The sequence below is a fragment of the Argopecten irradians genome, chromosome 12 (assembly GCF_041381155.1).
Source record: "Argopecten irradians isolate NY chromosome 12, Ai_NY, whole genome shotgun sequence".
Lineage (NCBI taxonomy): Eukaryota > Metazoa > Mollusca > Bivalvia > Pectinida > Pectinidae > Argopecten > Argopecten irradians.
In genome coordinates, this window is record NC_091145.1 from 39,921,217 (window position 1) to 39,939,300 (window position 18,084).

At 32.7% G+C, this 18,084-nt stretch overlaps 1 protein-coding gene across 1 annotated transcript in view; it reads right to left on the bottom strand.

Moving 5' to 3' along the window:
- Positions 1 to 5,139: 5,139 nt before the first annotated feature.
- The window catches only part of LOC138305152 (actin-related protein 8-like), a 31,222-nt gene continuing 18,277 nt past the window's right edge, over positions 5,140 to 18,084 (bottom strand). Inside the window, exons 11-12 of the mRNA XM_069245565.1 lie at positions 17,107 to 17,270; positions 5,140 to 6,311 (exon numbers count right to left, since the gene is read on the bottom strand). Of these exons, the coding sequence (XP_069101666.1) occupies positions 6,168 to 6,311; positions 17,107 to 17,270 (308 nt within the window). The 3' untranslated portion in view covers positions 5,140 to 6,167. The remainder of the gene's footprint in view (positions 6,312 to 17,106; positions 17,271 to 18,084) is intronic.

An 18,084-nucleotide genomic window follows, 5' to 3' on the forward strand; every position in this document is an offset into this window, starting at 1 on the left:
CTCAATATTCTAGAGGTTATGATCTCTACACGTCTGGAACAAGACTAAGGCCCTAAGTGCGACATCGGATTGGCAGATAGTTCGGTCCTTTGATATATATTTGAGAGAATCTGATAATGGCACATGGTACTAATATGAAGTTTAGTGCCACTCTGTAAATCTTCAAAGGATGTCTCTTCATACCTGTGATTGGTCAGTTGTTTTCTCCTAAACTGCCTTATTTCGCTATAATATGTCCAAGGGGTGTATAGATTGTACCTGTAAGTGACCGTAACCTCTGGAAATTGAGAATGCCACAAGCCCTCCACTTTTGGATTCCATGAGGGGCAGTTGCCAGGTTGTCACTCCAGCTAAGTTTTACTAATTTATACACTGCCCTCCAAAAGTTCTGTTATAATACATATTGAAAACCCAGCTAGTAAAGTTTCCTTTGTTGTATATGACCATTATATTACATAATGGACACCTAGGAGTCCATTATGTAACTCACTGTCCATTATTATAGGGCCACTGTCCATTATTCCCCAAAATAATGGACAGTCTATTTTGAACAAAGGAACAAGAGATCCCAGAGGGATCTTGGCGCCCACCAAAGATTGATCTATGTCTGACAAATGAAAGAGGGATCTTTTCTCTGCTTTTCAAACTTACACTTCTTTTTTCTGCTTTTCAAACTTTAAACTATCAAAATCCAAGATGGTGGTCGCAAAATGCAATAGGCAGAACTAGGGTCCTAGAGGAACCTACATATGATATTTGAGAACAATCCCTTCAATACTTTCTGAGAAATAGTGGTAACAAACTTTAACTATCAAAATCCAAGATGGCTACCGGTCGGCCATTTTGTTGACCGATCAGTCCCAAAATGCAATATGCACAACTGGGGTCCTAGGGGAACCTACATATGAAATTTGAGAAAGATCCCTTCAGTGCTTTCTGAGAAATAGCGGTAACAAACTTTAACTATCAAAATCCAAGATGGCTACCTGGCGGCCATCTTGTTGACTGATCAGTCCCAAAATGCAATATGCACAACTGGGGTCCTAGGGAAACCTACATATGAAATTTGAGAAAGATCCCTTCAGTGCTTTCTGAGAAATAGCGGTAACAAACTTTAACTATCAAAATCCAAGATGGCTACCTGGCGGCCATCTTGTTGACTGATCAGTCCCAAAATGCAATATGCACTACTAGGGTCCTAGGGGAACCTACATATGAAATTTGAGAACAATCCCTTCAATACTTTCTGAGAAATAGCCGTAACAAACTTTAACTATCAAAATCCAAGATGGCTGCTGGTCGGCCATCTTGTTGACCGATCAGTCCCAAAATGTAATATGCAGAACTAGGGTCCTAGAGGAACCTTATACATATGAAATTTGAGAACAATCCCTTCAATACTTTCTGAGAATTAGCGGTAACAAACTTTAACTATCAAAATCCAAGATGGCCACCGGTCGGCCATCTTGTTGACCGATCAGTCCCAAAATGCAATATGCACAACTGGGGTCCTAGGGGAACCTACATATGAAATTTGAGAAAGATCCCTTCAGTGCTTTCTGAGAAATAGCGGTAACAAACTTTAACTATCAAAATCCAAGATGGCTACCTGGCGGCCATTTTGTTGACCGATCAGTCCCAAAATGCAATATGCACTACTAGGGTCCTAGGGGAACCTACATATGAAATTTGAGAAAGATCCCTTCAGTACTTTCTGAGAATTAGCCGTAACAAACTTTAACTATCTAAATCCAAGATGGCGGCTGGTCGGCCATCTTGTTGACCGATCAGTCCCAAAATGCAATATGCACAACTAGGGTCCTAGGGGAACCTACATATGAAATTTGAGAAAGATCCCTTCAGTACTTTCTGAGAAATAGCGGTAACAAACTTTAACTATCAAAATCCAAGATGGCTACCTGGCGGCCATCTTGTTGACCGATCAGTCCCAAAATACAATATGCACAACTAGGGTCCTAGGGGAACCTACATATGAAATTTGAGAAAGATCCCTTCAGTACTTTTAGAGAAATAGCGGTAACAAGAATTGTTAACGGACGGACGGACGGACGGACGGACGGACGGACGGACGGATGGACTGACGGACGGACGGACGGACGGACGGAAGGACGGACGGACGACGGACCACGGACGAAAGGCGATTTGAATAGCCCACCATCTGATGATGGTGGGCTAAAAAAACGCTGCTGTAAGGAAAACCAAACATGTTTATTTGACTATCCAAAATTTTACATTTATGTTCATCAAAATTATTACTTCCCATTCCTAGCTGCTACTGTTCTGAAAATAAAACAAGAGGCCCATGGGCCTTAACGGTCACCTGAGTTAGAATATATAATGAAACAAATTAAAGACATATAAACACTATATGCTGGTCCTTGAAGTTGGTCAGTGATTTATAAATTTCACTTTTTAGACTATGAAGAGTATTTGCTTCCATCAAACCTGTGAACTTAGAGGTATTTTTTGAAATTTTAATAATTTTGACCCTTTTTGGTCCTGCCCCTCTGGTCCCCCAAGGGGTCCTCGAGGACGGATATGAATGTTAAAATGCTATATCTTAGGCTAATAATTCTTATCAAGTTTGACTAATTTCCTACGAAAATTGGGCAATAATGTTCACAAATATGTTTTTCCTATATAAACTAAAGTAAACTTGACCCCTCCCCAGAGGGTAACGTGAGACCCCAAGGTCATATAATTCACAATTTTTATAAAACACCTTAAGACCTTTCCATCTATAATTATTTGATTCCACTATATCCAGAATTTTAGACCAATGTGGATATGATATTAAAATGCTATCTCAGGCTAATAATTCTAACCAAGTTTGACTCGTTTCCAATGAAAATTGAGCAAAACATGCTCATAAATGTGTTTTCCCTATATAAACTATAGTAAACTTGACCCCCTCCCCAGGGGGAAACGCGAGACCTCAGGGTCATATAATTCACAATTTTTGTAAAGGACCTTAAGACCTTTCTATTTATGAAAAGTATTTGATTCTACCATTTCCAGAATTTCAGAAGAAGATTTTTGAAGTTTTAGCCTATTTGACCCTTTTTTAGCCCCACCCCTCTGCCCCCAGGGGGTCGGCCAGGACCAATGTGGATATGATATTAAAATGCTATCTCAGGCTAATAATTCTAACCAAGTTTGACTCGTTTCCAATGAAAATTGAGCAAAACATGCTCATAAATGTGTTTTCCCTATATAAACTATAGTAAACTTGACCCCCTCCCCAGGGGGAAACGCGAGACCTCAGGGTCATATAATTCACAATTTTTGTAAAGGACCTTAAGACCTTTCTATTTATGAAAAGTATTTGATTCTACCATTTCCAGAATTTCAGAAGAAGATTTTTGAAGTTTTAGCCTATTTGACCCCTTTTGACCCCGCCCCTAAAGTCCCTGGGGGTCAGTCATAGAAAATTTTTAAATAGGATTAAATGGCCATCTCATACTGATAATTCTGACAACATTTGACTCATTTCCTATTACAAATAACCAAATAATCCGCAAAAATGTGTTTTCCCAATATAAACTATAGTAAAATTAACCCCTCCCCAGGGGGAAACTAGAGATCTTAAGACCTTTCTATCTATGAAGAGTATTTGATTCTACCACATCTGTGAGTAGAGAAGAAGATTTTTGAAATTTTACTCAATTTTACCCCTTTTGGCCCCTCCCACAGCCTCCTGGGGGGTGGGGACCATATAATTCACAATTTTGATTGGCCTTATGCCTAAGAAGGTTTGTGCAAAATTTCATTGAAATTGCTTCAGCAGTTTTGGAGAAGAAGACGAAAATGTAACTTGTTTACGGACAGACGACGGACGACGGACGACGCACGATGCACGACGGACGACGGACGACGACGGACAAAAGGCGATTAGAATAGGACATTTGAGACTTCGTCTCAGGTGACCTAAAAACATAATTAGAGTCTTGCATTATTAATTGTTACATACTTTTAAAACTTGTAATTGACGAGGAATAGGAATTCTAGATTCTTGACTGAGGTGGGATAATATGCAGTCTTTTAGCTCAGGTATCTCATAACCCTTATAACATATAATCTGATGATTATGGTTAAACATAATATACTTAAGAGCGAAACCTGTTTAATCTGATACCTGCTTTCCCTATATCATTTCTGTAACTGTTCCGTATTCAACAATACTGAATAGCAACAATAGTATACAACAGTATCTGACTTTCCTACACTCTGAATAATCTGACCAAACAAGTTGCTCCCACGTGGTGTCGTATTAGACAGGTTTCACCGTATACCAGTGCAATGCTATCATAGCAATCAGATATGTTTTTTATCATATCTATAACACGCGTATGGTCGATTTTCTTGAGTTAAAAACGGTTATATTTAAATTGTAGGAAAAACTCGCCTTGCTTGTATGTATTTGATGTAAAGTTAGACAATGCACCTGTCCTTGTGCGAATAAATAGGTCACTTCAAACAGGCAAACAATTACTCCAGTTAGAACGTTATATCATCTGAATCACAGCTGCGTACATCCCTAAATGATGGCCGGGTAAGGAAAATATCACTATCCGACATGTTCAAAAACACTGTTGTACCTCCGAAGGTGTAAAACTAAATGATTGTGCATGCATCTCAACATTGTTAATCCATTATTTGTCACAGGTGAGTGAACACCTGTGCAATGCCTGAAATGGGATGTCCCATTTGTCAAACAGGGTACGCAAGGTAGTGAGTAGTGGTATGATGGGTTTTAAGTAATAGGATAAATTCCTCAAACTGTCCATTATTAGAGAGAATGGATTGTACATTGCCCTGCGGGCTCGGTACTATCCATTCTCTCTAATAATGGACAGGTTTTCGGAAATTATCCATTACGAAAACGTTTGCTGGCAGTTTATCTCTGAGAAAACTCTCGAAAAAGCAATTAATTAGATAGAGAAGATAAGTTGATAAATAATATATACTGATGTCTGTATTAACAAGTTAACATATTTCTGTGCTTTATGTATATTTGTGAAACTGCACGTGTAACAGAACTTTTGGAGGGCAGTGTATGACAAAACAACTGAAACCTGGGTGTAAATTGCAAGGGAATGAAGAGCTGTAGACTTGATGATTTATATTCAGACGTTTATTCCACTCATTACATTTATTCCTATTCTTATCTCTCATACTTTGTGTAAAATCAATCATATCAACTCGTAGCCTTTGTCACATTATACAAAACCATTATTGTATTTCATCACATCATAAATGAAACATTCATGCACAACTCAGTAGTCTTGGTACAGCGGATACCACTTGTTAAAGTTATTGAAATGTAAGAAAAGGTGATGCAGTACCTCAAGGACTACCATCACTAAACAGTGCGTAACTTACTGAGATATACATTGTATATGACAAACAAATATTTAATTCTCCTTTCTTACACTTGTAATGGAAATCCTTATAGGTTTGATATCTTGTGTAATAGTTACTTTAAATTCACCATCATGATGATAGGAAAATAGCTGACATAAACAAATGGCCTGATCAATCCTCATTGGAATAAATTCAATCCTTTCATGATCAGGTCTCGACAAGTCTTCATGGTCTTTGTTTTACTCAATGGACAACTGTATCTACCTCTAATAGTGTTATAAATGACACTACTTAAACAGACTCCCTTGAGAAAAAGCCTGGTACAACATGAGTCTGTTTCGCAGACTACAAAATTAATGTACAAATTGAGTTGGTGGATGTTGTCCTTATCATGTACGTATACACTGAATTGTAGCCAGCTGTACTAATGATCTAATTGTTCCCCATTTGTATCAGGAGTTCCTTTAATATGCTATAGTCAGAAAAAGGGAGCTCATTCCTGCAACATGCATGAGCTGAATCATGGCAGATGTGCTCTTATATTCAGTATCAACAGAATAAAAGGTGTGTTGCACAGCAGGCATATATGCTTTACAATTGCCAGTGGTGCTGCTCAATTCATTATGGTTCATGTTTTCACCACGCGAAGGGCACCGTTGATGCTGAACTTGAAGTGCACGCAGTCTTAGCTCGAGTTCTTATCACTACATAAATGGGGCTCTCTTGTGTAGCATGTTCACGATGAACTCTTGCCTCTGGTGCAGTTGAAATAAAAGTTCTTATCACCACATAAATGGCGCCCTCTCACGTAGCATGCGAACACTAAACTGTCGCCACTCGTGCTGCTTGATCCAGAGTTCCTGTGTGGTGTCCAGACAGGCTAATACGGAGGCTCCCTTCCAGCAGGTAAGTGTAGGGTCCATGTCCTACAGAAACATTAATGGCAGATATAGGAAGTAGACATTTCAGTATAACACAAAGGTTTGAAATGGAAAGTTAACATAGTATAGAAGTTGTAGTAATTGTCAGTAGTAAAGCAGAGATCTTTATACACAGGTTAACATAGTATAGAAGTTGTAGTAATTGGCATTAGTAAAGCAGAGATCTTTATACACAGGTTAACATAGTATAGAAGTTGTAGTAATTGTCATTAGTAAAGCAGAGATCTTTATACACAGGTTAACATAGTATAGAAGTTGTAGTAATTGTCATTAGTAAAGCAGAGATCTTTATACACAGGTTAACATAGTATAGAAGTTGTAGTAATTGTCATTAGTAAAGCAGAGATCTTTATACACAGGTTAACATAGTATAGAAGTTGTAGTAATTGTCATTAGTAAAGCAGAGATCTTTATACACAGGTTAACATAGTATAGAAGTTGTAGTAATTGTCATTAGTAAAGCAGAGATCTTTATACACAGGTTAACATAGTATAGAAGTTGTGTAGTAATTGTCATTAGTAAAGCAGAGATCTTTATACACAGGTTAACATAATATAGAAGTTGTAGTAATTGTCATTAGTAAAGCAGAGATCTTTATACACAGGTTAACATAGTATAGAAGTTGTAGTAATTGTCAGTAGTAAAGCAGAGATCTTTATACACAGGTTAACATAGTATAGAAGTTGTAGTAATTGTCATTAGTAAAGCAGAGATCTTTATACACAGGTTAACATAATATAGAAGTTGTAGTAATTGTCATTAGTAAAGCAGAGATCTTTATACACAGGTTAACATAGTATAGAAGTTGTAGTAATTGTCAGTAGTAAAGCAGAGATCTTTATACACAAGTTAACATAGTATAGAAGTTGTAGTAATTGTCATTAGTAAAGCAGAGATCTTTATACACAGGTTAACATAATATAGAAGTTGTAGTAATTGTCATTTGTAAAGCAGAGATCTTTATACACAGGTTAACATAATATATAAGTTGTAGTAATTGTCAGTAGTAAAGCAGAGATCTTTAAACGTTACACAGGTTAACATAGTTAGAAGTTGTAGTAATTGTCATTAGTAAATCAGAGATCTTTATACACAGGTTAACATAGTATAGAAGTTGGGTTAATTGTCATTAGTAAATCAGAGATCTTTATACACAGGTAAACATAGTATAGAAGTTGTAGTAATTGTCATTAGTAAATCAGACATCTTTATACACAGGTTAACATAATATAGAAGTTGTAGTAATTGTCATTAGTAAAGCAGAGATCTTTATACACAGGTTAAACATAGTATAGAAGTTGTAGTAATTGTCATTAGTAAAGCAGAGATCTTTATACACAGGTTAACATAATATAGAAGTTGTAGTAATTGTCATTAGTAAAGCAGAGATCTTTATACACAGTTAACATAGTATAGAAGTTGTAGTAATTGTCATTAGTAAAGCAGAGATCTTTATACACAGGTTAACATAATATAGAAGTTGTAGTAATTGTCATTAGTAAAGCAGAGATCTTTATACACAGGTTAACATAGTATAGAAGTTGTAGTAATTGTCATTAGTAAAGCAGAGATCTTTATACACAGGTTAACATAGTATAGAAGTTGTAGTAATTGTCATTAGTAAAGCAGAGATCTTTATACACAGGTTAACATAGTATAGAAGTTGTAGTAATTGTCATTAGTAAAGCAGAGATCTTTATACACAGGTTAACATAGTATAGAAGTTGTAGTAATTGTCAGTAGTAAAGCAGAGATCTTTATACACAGGTTAACATAGTATAGAAGTTGTAGTAATTGTCAGTAGTAAAGCAGAGATCTTTATACACAGGTTAACATAGTATAGAAGTTGTAGTAATTGTCATTAGTAAAGCAGAGATCTTTATACACAGGTTAACATAGTATAGAAGTTGTAGTAATTGTCAGTAGTAAAGCAGAGATCTTTATACACAGGTTAACATAATATAGAAGTTGTAGTAATTGTCATTAGTAAAGCAGAGATCTTTATACACAGGTTAACATAGTATAGAAGTTGTAGTAATTGTCATTAGTAAAGCAGAGATCCTTTATACACAGGTTAACATAGTATAGAAGTTGTAGTAATTGTCATTAGTAAAGCAGAGATCTTTATACACAGGTTAACATAGTATAGAAGTTGTAGTAATTGTCATTAGTAAAGCAGAGATCTTTATACACAGGTTAACATAGTATAGAAGTTGTAGTAATTGTCATTAGTAAAGCAGAGATCTTTATACACAGGTTAACATAGTATAGAAGTTGTAGTAATTGTCATTAGTAAAGCAGAGATCTTTATACACAGGTTAACATAATATAGAAGTTGTAGTAATTGTCATTAGTAAAGCAGAGATCTTTATACACAGGTTAACATAATATAGAAGTTGTAGTAATTGTCATTAGTAAAGCAGAGATCTTTATACACAGGTTAACATATATAGAAGTTGTAGTAATTGTCATTAGTAAAGCAGAGATCTTTATACACAGGTTAACATAGTATAGAAGTTGTAGTAATTGTCATTAGTAAAGCAGAGATCTTTATACACAGGTTAACATATATAGAAGTTGTATAATTCAAGTAAAGCGAGATCTTTATAGTAACTATAAGAAGTTGTAGTAATTGTCATTAGTAAAGCAGAGATCTTTATACACAGGTTAACATAGTATAGAAGTTGTAGTAATTGTCATTAGTAAAGCAGAGATCTTTATACACAGGTTAACATAGTATAGAAGTTGTAGTAATTGTCATTAGTAAAGCAGAGATCTTTATACACAGGTTAACATAGTATAGAAGTTGTAGTAATTGTCATTAGTAAAGCAGAGATCTTTATACACAGGTTAACATAGTATAGAAGTTGTAGTAATTGTCATTAGTAAAGCAGAGATCTTTATACACAGGTTAACATAGTATAGAAGTTGTAGTAATTGTCATTAGTAAAGCAGAGATCTTTATACACAGGTTAACATAGTATAGAAGTTGTAGTAATTGTCATTAGTAAAGCAGAGATCTTTATACACAGGTTAACATAGTATAGAAGTTGTAGTAATTGTCATTAGTAAAGCAGAGATCTTTATACACAGGTTAACATAATATAGAAGTTGTAGTAATTGTCATTAGTAAAGCAGAGATCTTTATACACAGGTTAACATAGTATAGAAGTTGTAGTAATTGTCATTAGTAAAGCAGAGATCTTTATACACAGGTTAACATAATATAGAAGTTGTAGTAATTGTCATTAGTAAAGCAGAGATCTTTATACACAGGTTAACATAGTATAGAAGTTGTAGTAATTGTCATTAGTAAAGCAGAGATCTTTATACACAGGTTAACATAGTATAGAAGTTGTAGTAATTGTCATTAGTAAAGCAGAGATCTTTATACACAGGTTAACATATAGTATAGAAGTTGTAGTAATTGTCATTAGTAAAGCAGAGATCTTTATACACAGGTTAACATAGTATAGAAGTTGTAGTAATTGTCATTAGTAAAGCAGAGATCTTTATACACAGGTTAACATAGTATAGAAGTTGTAGTAATTGTCATTAGTAAAGCAGAGATCTTTATACACAGGTTAACATAGTATAGAAGTTGTAGTAATTGTCATTAGTAAAGCAGAGATCTTTATACACAGGTTAACATAGTATAGAAGTTGTAGTAATTGTCATTAGTAAAGCAGAGATCTTTATACACAGTTAACATAGTATAGAAGTTGTAGTAATTGTCATTAGTAAAGCAGAGATCTTTATACACAGGTTAACATAGTATAGAAGTTGTAGTAATTGTCATTAGTAAAGCAGAGATCTTTATACACAGGTTAACATAGTATAGAAGTTGTAGTAATTGTCATTAGTAAAGCAGAGATCTTTATACACAGGTTAACATAGTATAGAAGTTGTAGTAATTGTCATTAGTAAAGCAGAGATCTTTATACACAGGTTAACATAGTATAGAAGTTGTAGTAATTGTCATTAGTAAAGCAGAGATCTTTATACACAGGTTAACATAGTATAGAAGTTGTAGTAATTGTCATTAGTAAAGCAGAGATCTTTATACACAGGTTAACATAGTATAGAAGTTGTAGTAATTGTCATTAGTAAAGCAGAGATCTTTATACACAGGTTAACATAGTATAGAAGTTGTAGTAATTGTCATTAGTAAAGCAGAGATCTTTATACACAGGTTAACATAATATAGAAGTTGTAGTAATTGTCAATAGTAAATCAGAGATCTTTATACACAGGTTAACATAGTATAGAAGTTGTAGTAATTGTCATTAGTAAAGCAGAGATCTTTATACACAGGTTAACATAGTATAGAAGTTGTAGTAATTGTCATTAGTAAAGCAGAGATCTTTATACACAGGTTAACATAGTATAGAAGTTGTAGTAATTGTCATTAGTAAAGCAGAGATCTTTATACACAGGTTAACATAGTATAGAAGTTGTAGTAATTGTCATTAGTAAAGCAGAGATCTTTATACACAGGTTAACATTATATAGAAGTTGTAGTAATTGTCATTAGTAAAGCAGAGATCTTTATACACAGGTTAACATAGTATAGAAGTTGTAGTAATTGTCATTAGTAAAGCAGAGATCTTTATACACAGGTTAACATAGTATAGAAGTTGTAGTAATTGTCATTAGTAAAGCAGAGATCTTTATACACAGGTTAACATAGTATAGAAGTTGTAGTAATTGTCATTAGTAAAGCAGAGATCTTTATACACAGGTAAACATAGTATAGAAGTTGTAGTAATTGTCATTAGTAAAGCAGAGATCTTTATACACAGGTTAACATAATATAGAAGTTGTAGTAATTGTCATTAGTAAAGCAGAGATCTTTATACACAGGTTAACATAGTATAGAAGTTGTAGTAATTGTCATTAGTAAAGCAGAGATCTTTATACACAGGTTAACATAGTATAGAAGTTGTAGTAATTGTCATTAGTAAAGCAGAGATCTTTATACACAGGTTAACATAGTATAGAAGTTGTAGTAATTGTCATTAGTAAATCAGAGATCTTTATACACAGGTAAACATAGTATAGAAGTTGTAGTAATTGTCAGTAGTAAAGCAGAGATCTTTATACACAGGTTAACATAGTATAGAAGTTGTAGTAATTGTCATTAGTAAAGCAGAGATCTTTATACACAGGTTAACATAGTATAGAAGTTGTAGTAATTGTCATTAGTAAAGCAGAGATCTTTATACACAGGTTAACATAATATAGAAGTTGTAGTAATTGTCATTAGTAAAAGCAGAGATCTTTATACACAGGTTAACATAGTATAGAAGTTGTAGTAATTGTCATTAGTAAAGCAGAGATCTTTATACACAGGTTAACATAATATAGAAGTTGTAGTAATTGTCATTAGTAAAGCAGAGATCTTTATACACAGGTTAACATAGTATAGAAGTTGTAGTAATTGTCATTAGTAAAGCAGAGATCTTTATACACAGGTTAACATTATAGAAGTTGTAGTAATTGTCATTAGTAAAGCAGAGATCTTTATACACAGGTTAACATAGTATAGAAGTTGTAGTAATTGTCATTAGTAAAGCAGAGATCTTTATACACAGGTTAACATAGTATAGAAGTTGTAGTAATTGTCATTAGTAAAGCAGAGATCTTTATACACAGGTTAACATAATATAGAAGTTGTAGTAATTGTCATTAGTAAAGCAGAGATCTTTATACACAGGTTAACATAGTATAGAAGTTGTAGTAATTGTCATTAGTAAAGCAGAGATCTTTATACACAGGTTAACATAGTATAGAAGTTGTAGTAATTGTCATTAGTAAAGCAGAGATCTTTATACACAGGTTAACATAGTATAGAAGTTGTAGTAATTGTCATTAGTAAAGCAGAGATCTTTATACACAGGTTAACATAGTATAGAAGTTGTAGTAATTGTCATTAGTAAAGCAGAGATCTTTATACACAGGTTAACATAGTATAGAAGTTGTAGTAATTGTCATTAGTAAAGCAGAGATCTTTATACACAGGTTAACATAATATAGAAGTTGTAGTAATTGTCATTAGTAAAGCAGAGATCTTTTATACACAGTTAACATAGTATAGAAGTTGTAGTAATTGTCATTAGTAAAGCAGAGATCTTTATACACAGGTTAACATAGTATAGAAGTTGTAGTAATTGTCATTAGTAAAGCAGAGATCTTTATACACAGGTTAACATAGTATAGAAGTTGTAGTAATTGTCATTAGTAAAGCAGAGATCTTTATACACAGGTTAACATAGTATAGAAGTTGTAGTAATTGTCATTAGTAAAGCAGAGATCTTTATACACAGGTTAACATAGTATAGAAGTTGTAGTAATTGTCATTAGTAAAGCAGAGATCTTTATACACAGGTTAACATAATATAGAAGTTGTAGTAATTGTCATTAGTAAAGCAGAGATCTTTATACACAGGTTAACATAGTATAGAAGTTGTAGTAATTGTCATTAGTAAAGCAGAGATCTTTATACACAGGTTAACATAGTATAGAAGTTGTAGTAATTGTCATTAGTAAAGCAGAGATCTTTATACACAGGTTAACATAGTATAGAAGTTGTAGTAATTGTCATTAGTAAAGCAGAGATCTTTATACACAGGTTAACATAAGTATAGAAGTTGTAGTAATTGTCATTAGTAAAGCAGAGATCTTTATACACAGGTTAACATAATATAGAAGTTGTAGTAATTGTCATTAGTAAAGCAGAGATCTTTATACACAGGTTAACATAGTATAGAAGTTGTAGTAATTGTCATTAGTAAAGCAGAGATCTTTATACACAGGTTAACATAATATAGAAGTTGTAGTAATTGTCATTAGTAAAGCAGAGATCTTTATACACAGGTTAACATAGTATAGAAGTTGTAGTAATTGTCATTAGTAAAGCAGAGATCTTTATACACAGGTTAACATAGTATAGAAGTTGTAGTAATTGTCATTAGTAAAGCAGAGATCTTTATACACAGGTTAACATAGTATAGAAGTTGTAGTAATTGTCATTAGTAAAGCAGAGATCTTTATACACAGTTAACATAGTATAGAAGTTGTAGTAATTGTCATTAGTAAAGCAGAGATCTTTATACACAGGTTAACATAGTATAGAAGTTGTAGTAATTGTCATTAGTAAAGCAGAGATCTTTATACACAGGTTAACATAGTATAGAAGTTGTAGTAATTGTCATTAGTAAAGCAGAGATCTTTATACACAGGTTAACATAGTATAGAAGTTGTAGTAATTGTCATTAGTAAAGCAGAGATCTTTATACACAGGTTAACATAATATAGAAGTTGTAGTAATTGTCATTAGTAAAGCAGAGATCTTTATACACAGGTTAACATAGTATAGAAGTTGTAGTAATTGTTGTAGTAAAGCAGAGATCTTTATTGTTCATTAGTAAAGTTGATTGTCATTAGTATAGCAGAGATCTTTATACACAGTTAACATAGTATAGAAGTTGTAGTAATTGTCATTAGTAAAGCAGAGATCTTTATACACAGGTTAACATAAGTATAGAAGTTGTAGTAATTGTCATTAGTAAAGCAGAGATCTTTATACACAGGTTAACATAGTATAGAAGTTGTAGTAATTGTCATTAGTAAAGCAGAGATCTTTATACACAGGTTAACATAGTATAGAAGTTGTAGTAATTGTCATTAGTAAAGCAGAGATCTTTATACACAGGTTAACATAGTATAGAAGTTGTAGTAATTGTCATTAGTAAAGCAGAGATCTTTATACACAGGTTAACATAGTATAGAAGTTGTAGTAATTGTCATTAGTAAAGCAGAGATCTTTATACACAGGTTAACATAGTATAGAAGTTGTAGTAATTGTCATTAGTAAAGCAGAGATCTTTATACACAGGTTAACATAGTATAGAAGTTGTAGTAATTGTCATTAGTAAAGCAGAGATCTTTATACACAGGTTAACATAGTATAGAAGTTGTAGTAATTGTCATTAGTAAAGCAGAGATCTTTATACACAGTTAACATAGTATAGAAGTTGTAGTAATTGTCATTAGTAAAGCAGAGATCTTTATACACAGGTTAACATAGTATAGAAGTTGTAGTAATTGTCATTAGTAAAGCAGAGATCTTTATACACAGGTTAACATAGTATAGAAGTTGTAGTAATTGTCATTAGTAAAGCAGAGATCTTTATACACAGGTTAACATAGTAATAGAAGTTGTAGTAATTGTCATTAGTAAAGCAGAGATCTTTATACACAGGTTAACATAGTATAGAAGTTGTAGTAATTGTCATTAGTAAAGCAGAGATCTTTATACACAGGTTAACATAGTATAGAAGTTGTAGTAATTGTCATTAGTAAAGCAGAGATCTTTATACACAGTTAACATAGTATAGAAGTTGTAGTAATTGTCATTAGTAAAGCAGAGATCTTTATACACACAGGTTAACATAGTATAGAAGTTGTAGTAATTGTCATTAGTAAAGCAGAGCTCTTTATACACAGTTAACATAATATAGAAGTTGTAGTAATTGTCATTAGTAAAGCAGAGATCTTTATACACAGGTTAACATAGTATAGAAGTTGTAGTAATTGTCATGAGTAAAGCAGAGATCTTTATACACAGGTTAACATAGTATAGAAGTTGTAGTAATTGTCATTAGTAAAGCAGAGATCTTTATACACAGGTTAACATAGTATAGAAGTTGTAGTAATTGTCATTAGTAAAGCAGAGATCTTTATACACAGGTTAACATAGTATAGAAGTTGTAGTAATTGTCATTAGTAAAGCAGAGATCTTTATACACAGGTTAACATAGTATAGAAGTTGTAGTAATTGTCATTAGTAAAGCAGAGATCTTTATACACAGGTAACATAGTATAGAAGTTGTAGTAATTGTCATTAGTAAAGCAGAGATCTTTATACACAGTTAACATAATATAGAAGTTGTAGTAATTGTCATTAGTAAAGCAGAGATCTTTATACACAGGTTAACATAGTATAGAAGTTGTAGTAATTGTCATTAGTAAAGCAGAGATCTTTATACACAGGTTAACATAGTATAGAAGTTGTAGTAATTGTCATTAGTAAAGCAGAGATCTTTATACACAGGTTAACATAGTATAGAAGTTGTAGTAATTGTCATTAGTAAAGCAGAGATCTTTATACACAGGTTAACATAGTATAGAAGTTGTAGTAATTGTCATTAGTAAAGCAGAGATCTTTATACACAGGTTAACATAGTATAGAAGTTGTAGTAATTGTCATTAGTAAAGCAGAGATCTTTATACACAGGTTAACATAGTATAGAAGTTGTAGTAATTGTCATTAGTAAAGCAGAGATCTTTATACACAGGTTAACATAGTATAGAAGTTGTAGTAATTGTCATTAGTAAAGCAGAGATCTTTATACACAGGTTAACATAGTATAGAAGTTGTAGTAATTGTCATTAGTAAAGCAGAGATCTTTATACACAGGTTAACATAGTATATAGAAGTTGTAGTAATTGTCATTAGTAAAGCAGAGATCTTTATACACAGGTTAACATAGTATAGAAGTTGTAGTAATTGTCATTAGTAAAGCAGAGATCTTTATACACAGGTTAACATAGTATAGAAGTTGTAGTAATTGTCATTAGTAAAGCAGAGATCTTTATACACAGGTTAACATAGTATAGAAGTTGTAGTAATTGTCATTAGTAAAGCAGAGATCTTTATACACAGGTTAACATAATATAGAAGTTGTAGTAATTGTCATTAGTAAAGCAGAGATCTTTATACACAGGTTAACATAATATAGAAGTTGTAGTAATTGTCATTAGTAAAGCAGAGATCTTTATACACAGGTTAACATAGTATAGAAGTTGTAGTAATTGTCATTAGTAAAGCAGTGATCTTTATACACAGGTTAACATAATATAGAAGTTGTAGTAATTGTCATTAGTAAAGCAGAGATCTTTATACACAGGTTAACATAGTATAGAAGTTGTAGTAATTGTCATTAGTAAAGCAGAGATCTTTATACACAGGTTAACATAGTATAGAAGTTGTAGTAATTGTCATTAGTAAAGCAGAGATCTTTATACACAGGTTAACATAGTATAGAAGTTGTAGTAATTGTCATTAGTAAAGCAGAGATCTTTATACACAGGTTAACATAATATAGAAGTTGTAGTAATTGTCATTAGTAAAGCAGAGATCTTTATACACAGGTTAACATAGTATAGAAGTTGTAGTAATTGTCATTAGTAAAGCAGAGATCTTTATACACAGGTTAACATAGTATAGAAGTTGTAGTAATTGTCATTAGTAAAGCAGAGATCTTTATACACAGGTATTGTAACTTCTCATCTTTTGTAATTAAACAGAGGAGGGTAAAATGTAGTAGTCAAACTGGGTCTCCAGTCCAGGACCTCCGTACACTAGTCAGATGATCTATCTATTGATCTACCTCACCAATGATCAACCCAGTCAAATCCCACTATATACATGACACCCAATCATCATGCAGTCGATGTAGAGATAGATACTATAAATGTAGTTACCAGGTATTTTAATCATAGTTTACTTTTAGTGCTTTTCATGCTGTCATCGAAAATACTAATTCAAGTACATCACTAAATTTTGTGAAAGTGAATTTCCATTATTAACCATTTATCAACTGCACTAATTTTATTATCTGTGCTTATAAATCATAATTTAAAAACATATTTTTTTTTGCATTTGTGCTTAAATTTGACTGCACTAAAGTAAAACATGATATTGACATTAATTACCTTCTGTCGAGTAAGGACATCCATGGTCTCTAACATGAGTCTGTACTGGGGTGGCATCCCCACCCACACACGGTACTGTAGCCACTGTTGGGCCTCCTCAAACATCATACCACCCCCCACCACAATGATACAACTGTACATCTTCTTCTTCACTTCGTCACTCCCTGTGGGTAGGAAAGAATGACATTTTGTGAACATACTTGAATACTTCATTTAGGCCTCTATTTATATAGCTATAACTTACATATAAAACTTCATTTATTTCTAATATTAGCTAGAAATATCATATAATCACATTACATTGCCTATTACAGAGTTATCTGCCTTCCCGTAGGTATAGATTGTGACATCATACATTTGTGAGTATAGTGTCATACTTATCAGAGAAAATGATCTGTAATATGTAAAGACATTACATCAATTAAACTAAGCATTATCTACATCTCCATATTTATAATTATAAATCCTAAGTTATAATAACTCTGAATAATTAAATAAACATGAATCATATATACCAATAAATCCTAAGTTATAATAACTCTGAATAATTAAATCAAAAACATGACCCAGAAACATTAAATCTTTTTCTTCAGTTACAAAAGTTACTAACTTTACACCTTTACCACCATTGAAAAGTTTGAGCTTCTTATTTCACTTCAAGTTAAAAATATGAAAAATAATTAATTGCATTCCAAAAAAATTCTGTGTCACTATATCCTATATGGAATGAAGTACTGATTGCGCATGCACCAAAGGCGAAATAAATCTACATTTTTTGCGTTAATAAGACATAAATATACACGATTAAAACACCAATTACTAGTTTATACTCTGAGTAATAAATAAAGTTATGATATTTCCCCAAATTACAATCAAAAGTAAATCCCAAAGATATAATATAAAAATTTTTTATGAATTATATATACAAAAGTCAAAGTTAAATCTTTAAAATGCTACTCTGCTGAATTAAAAGTTTAT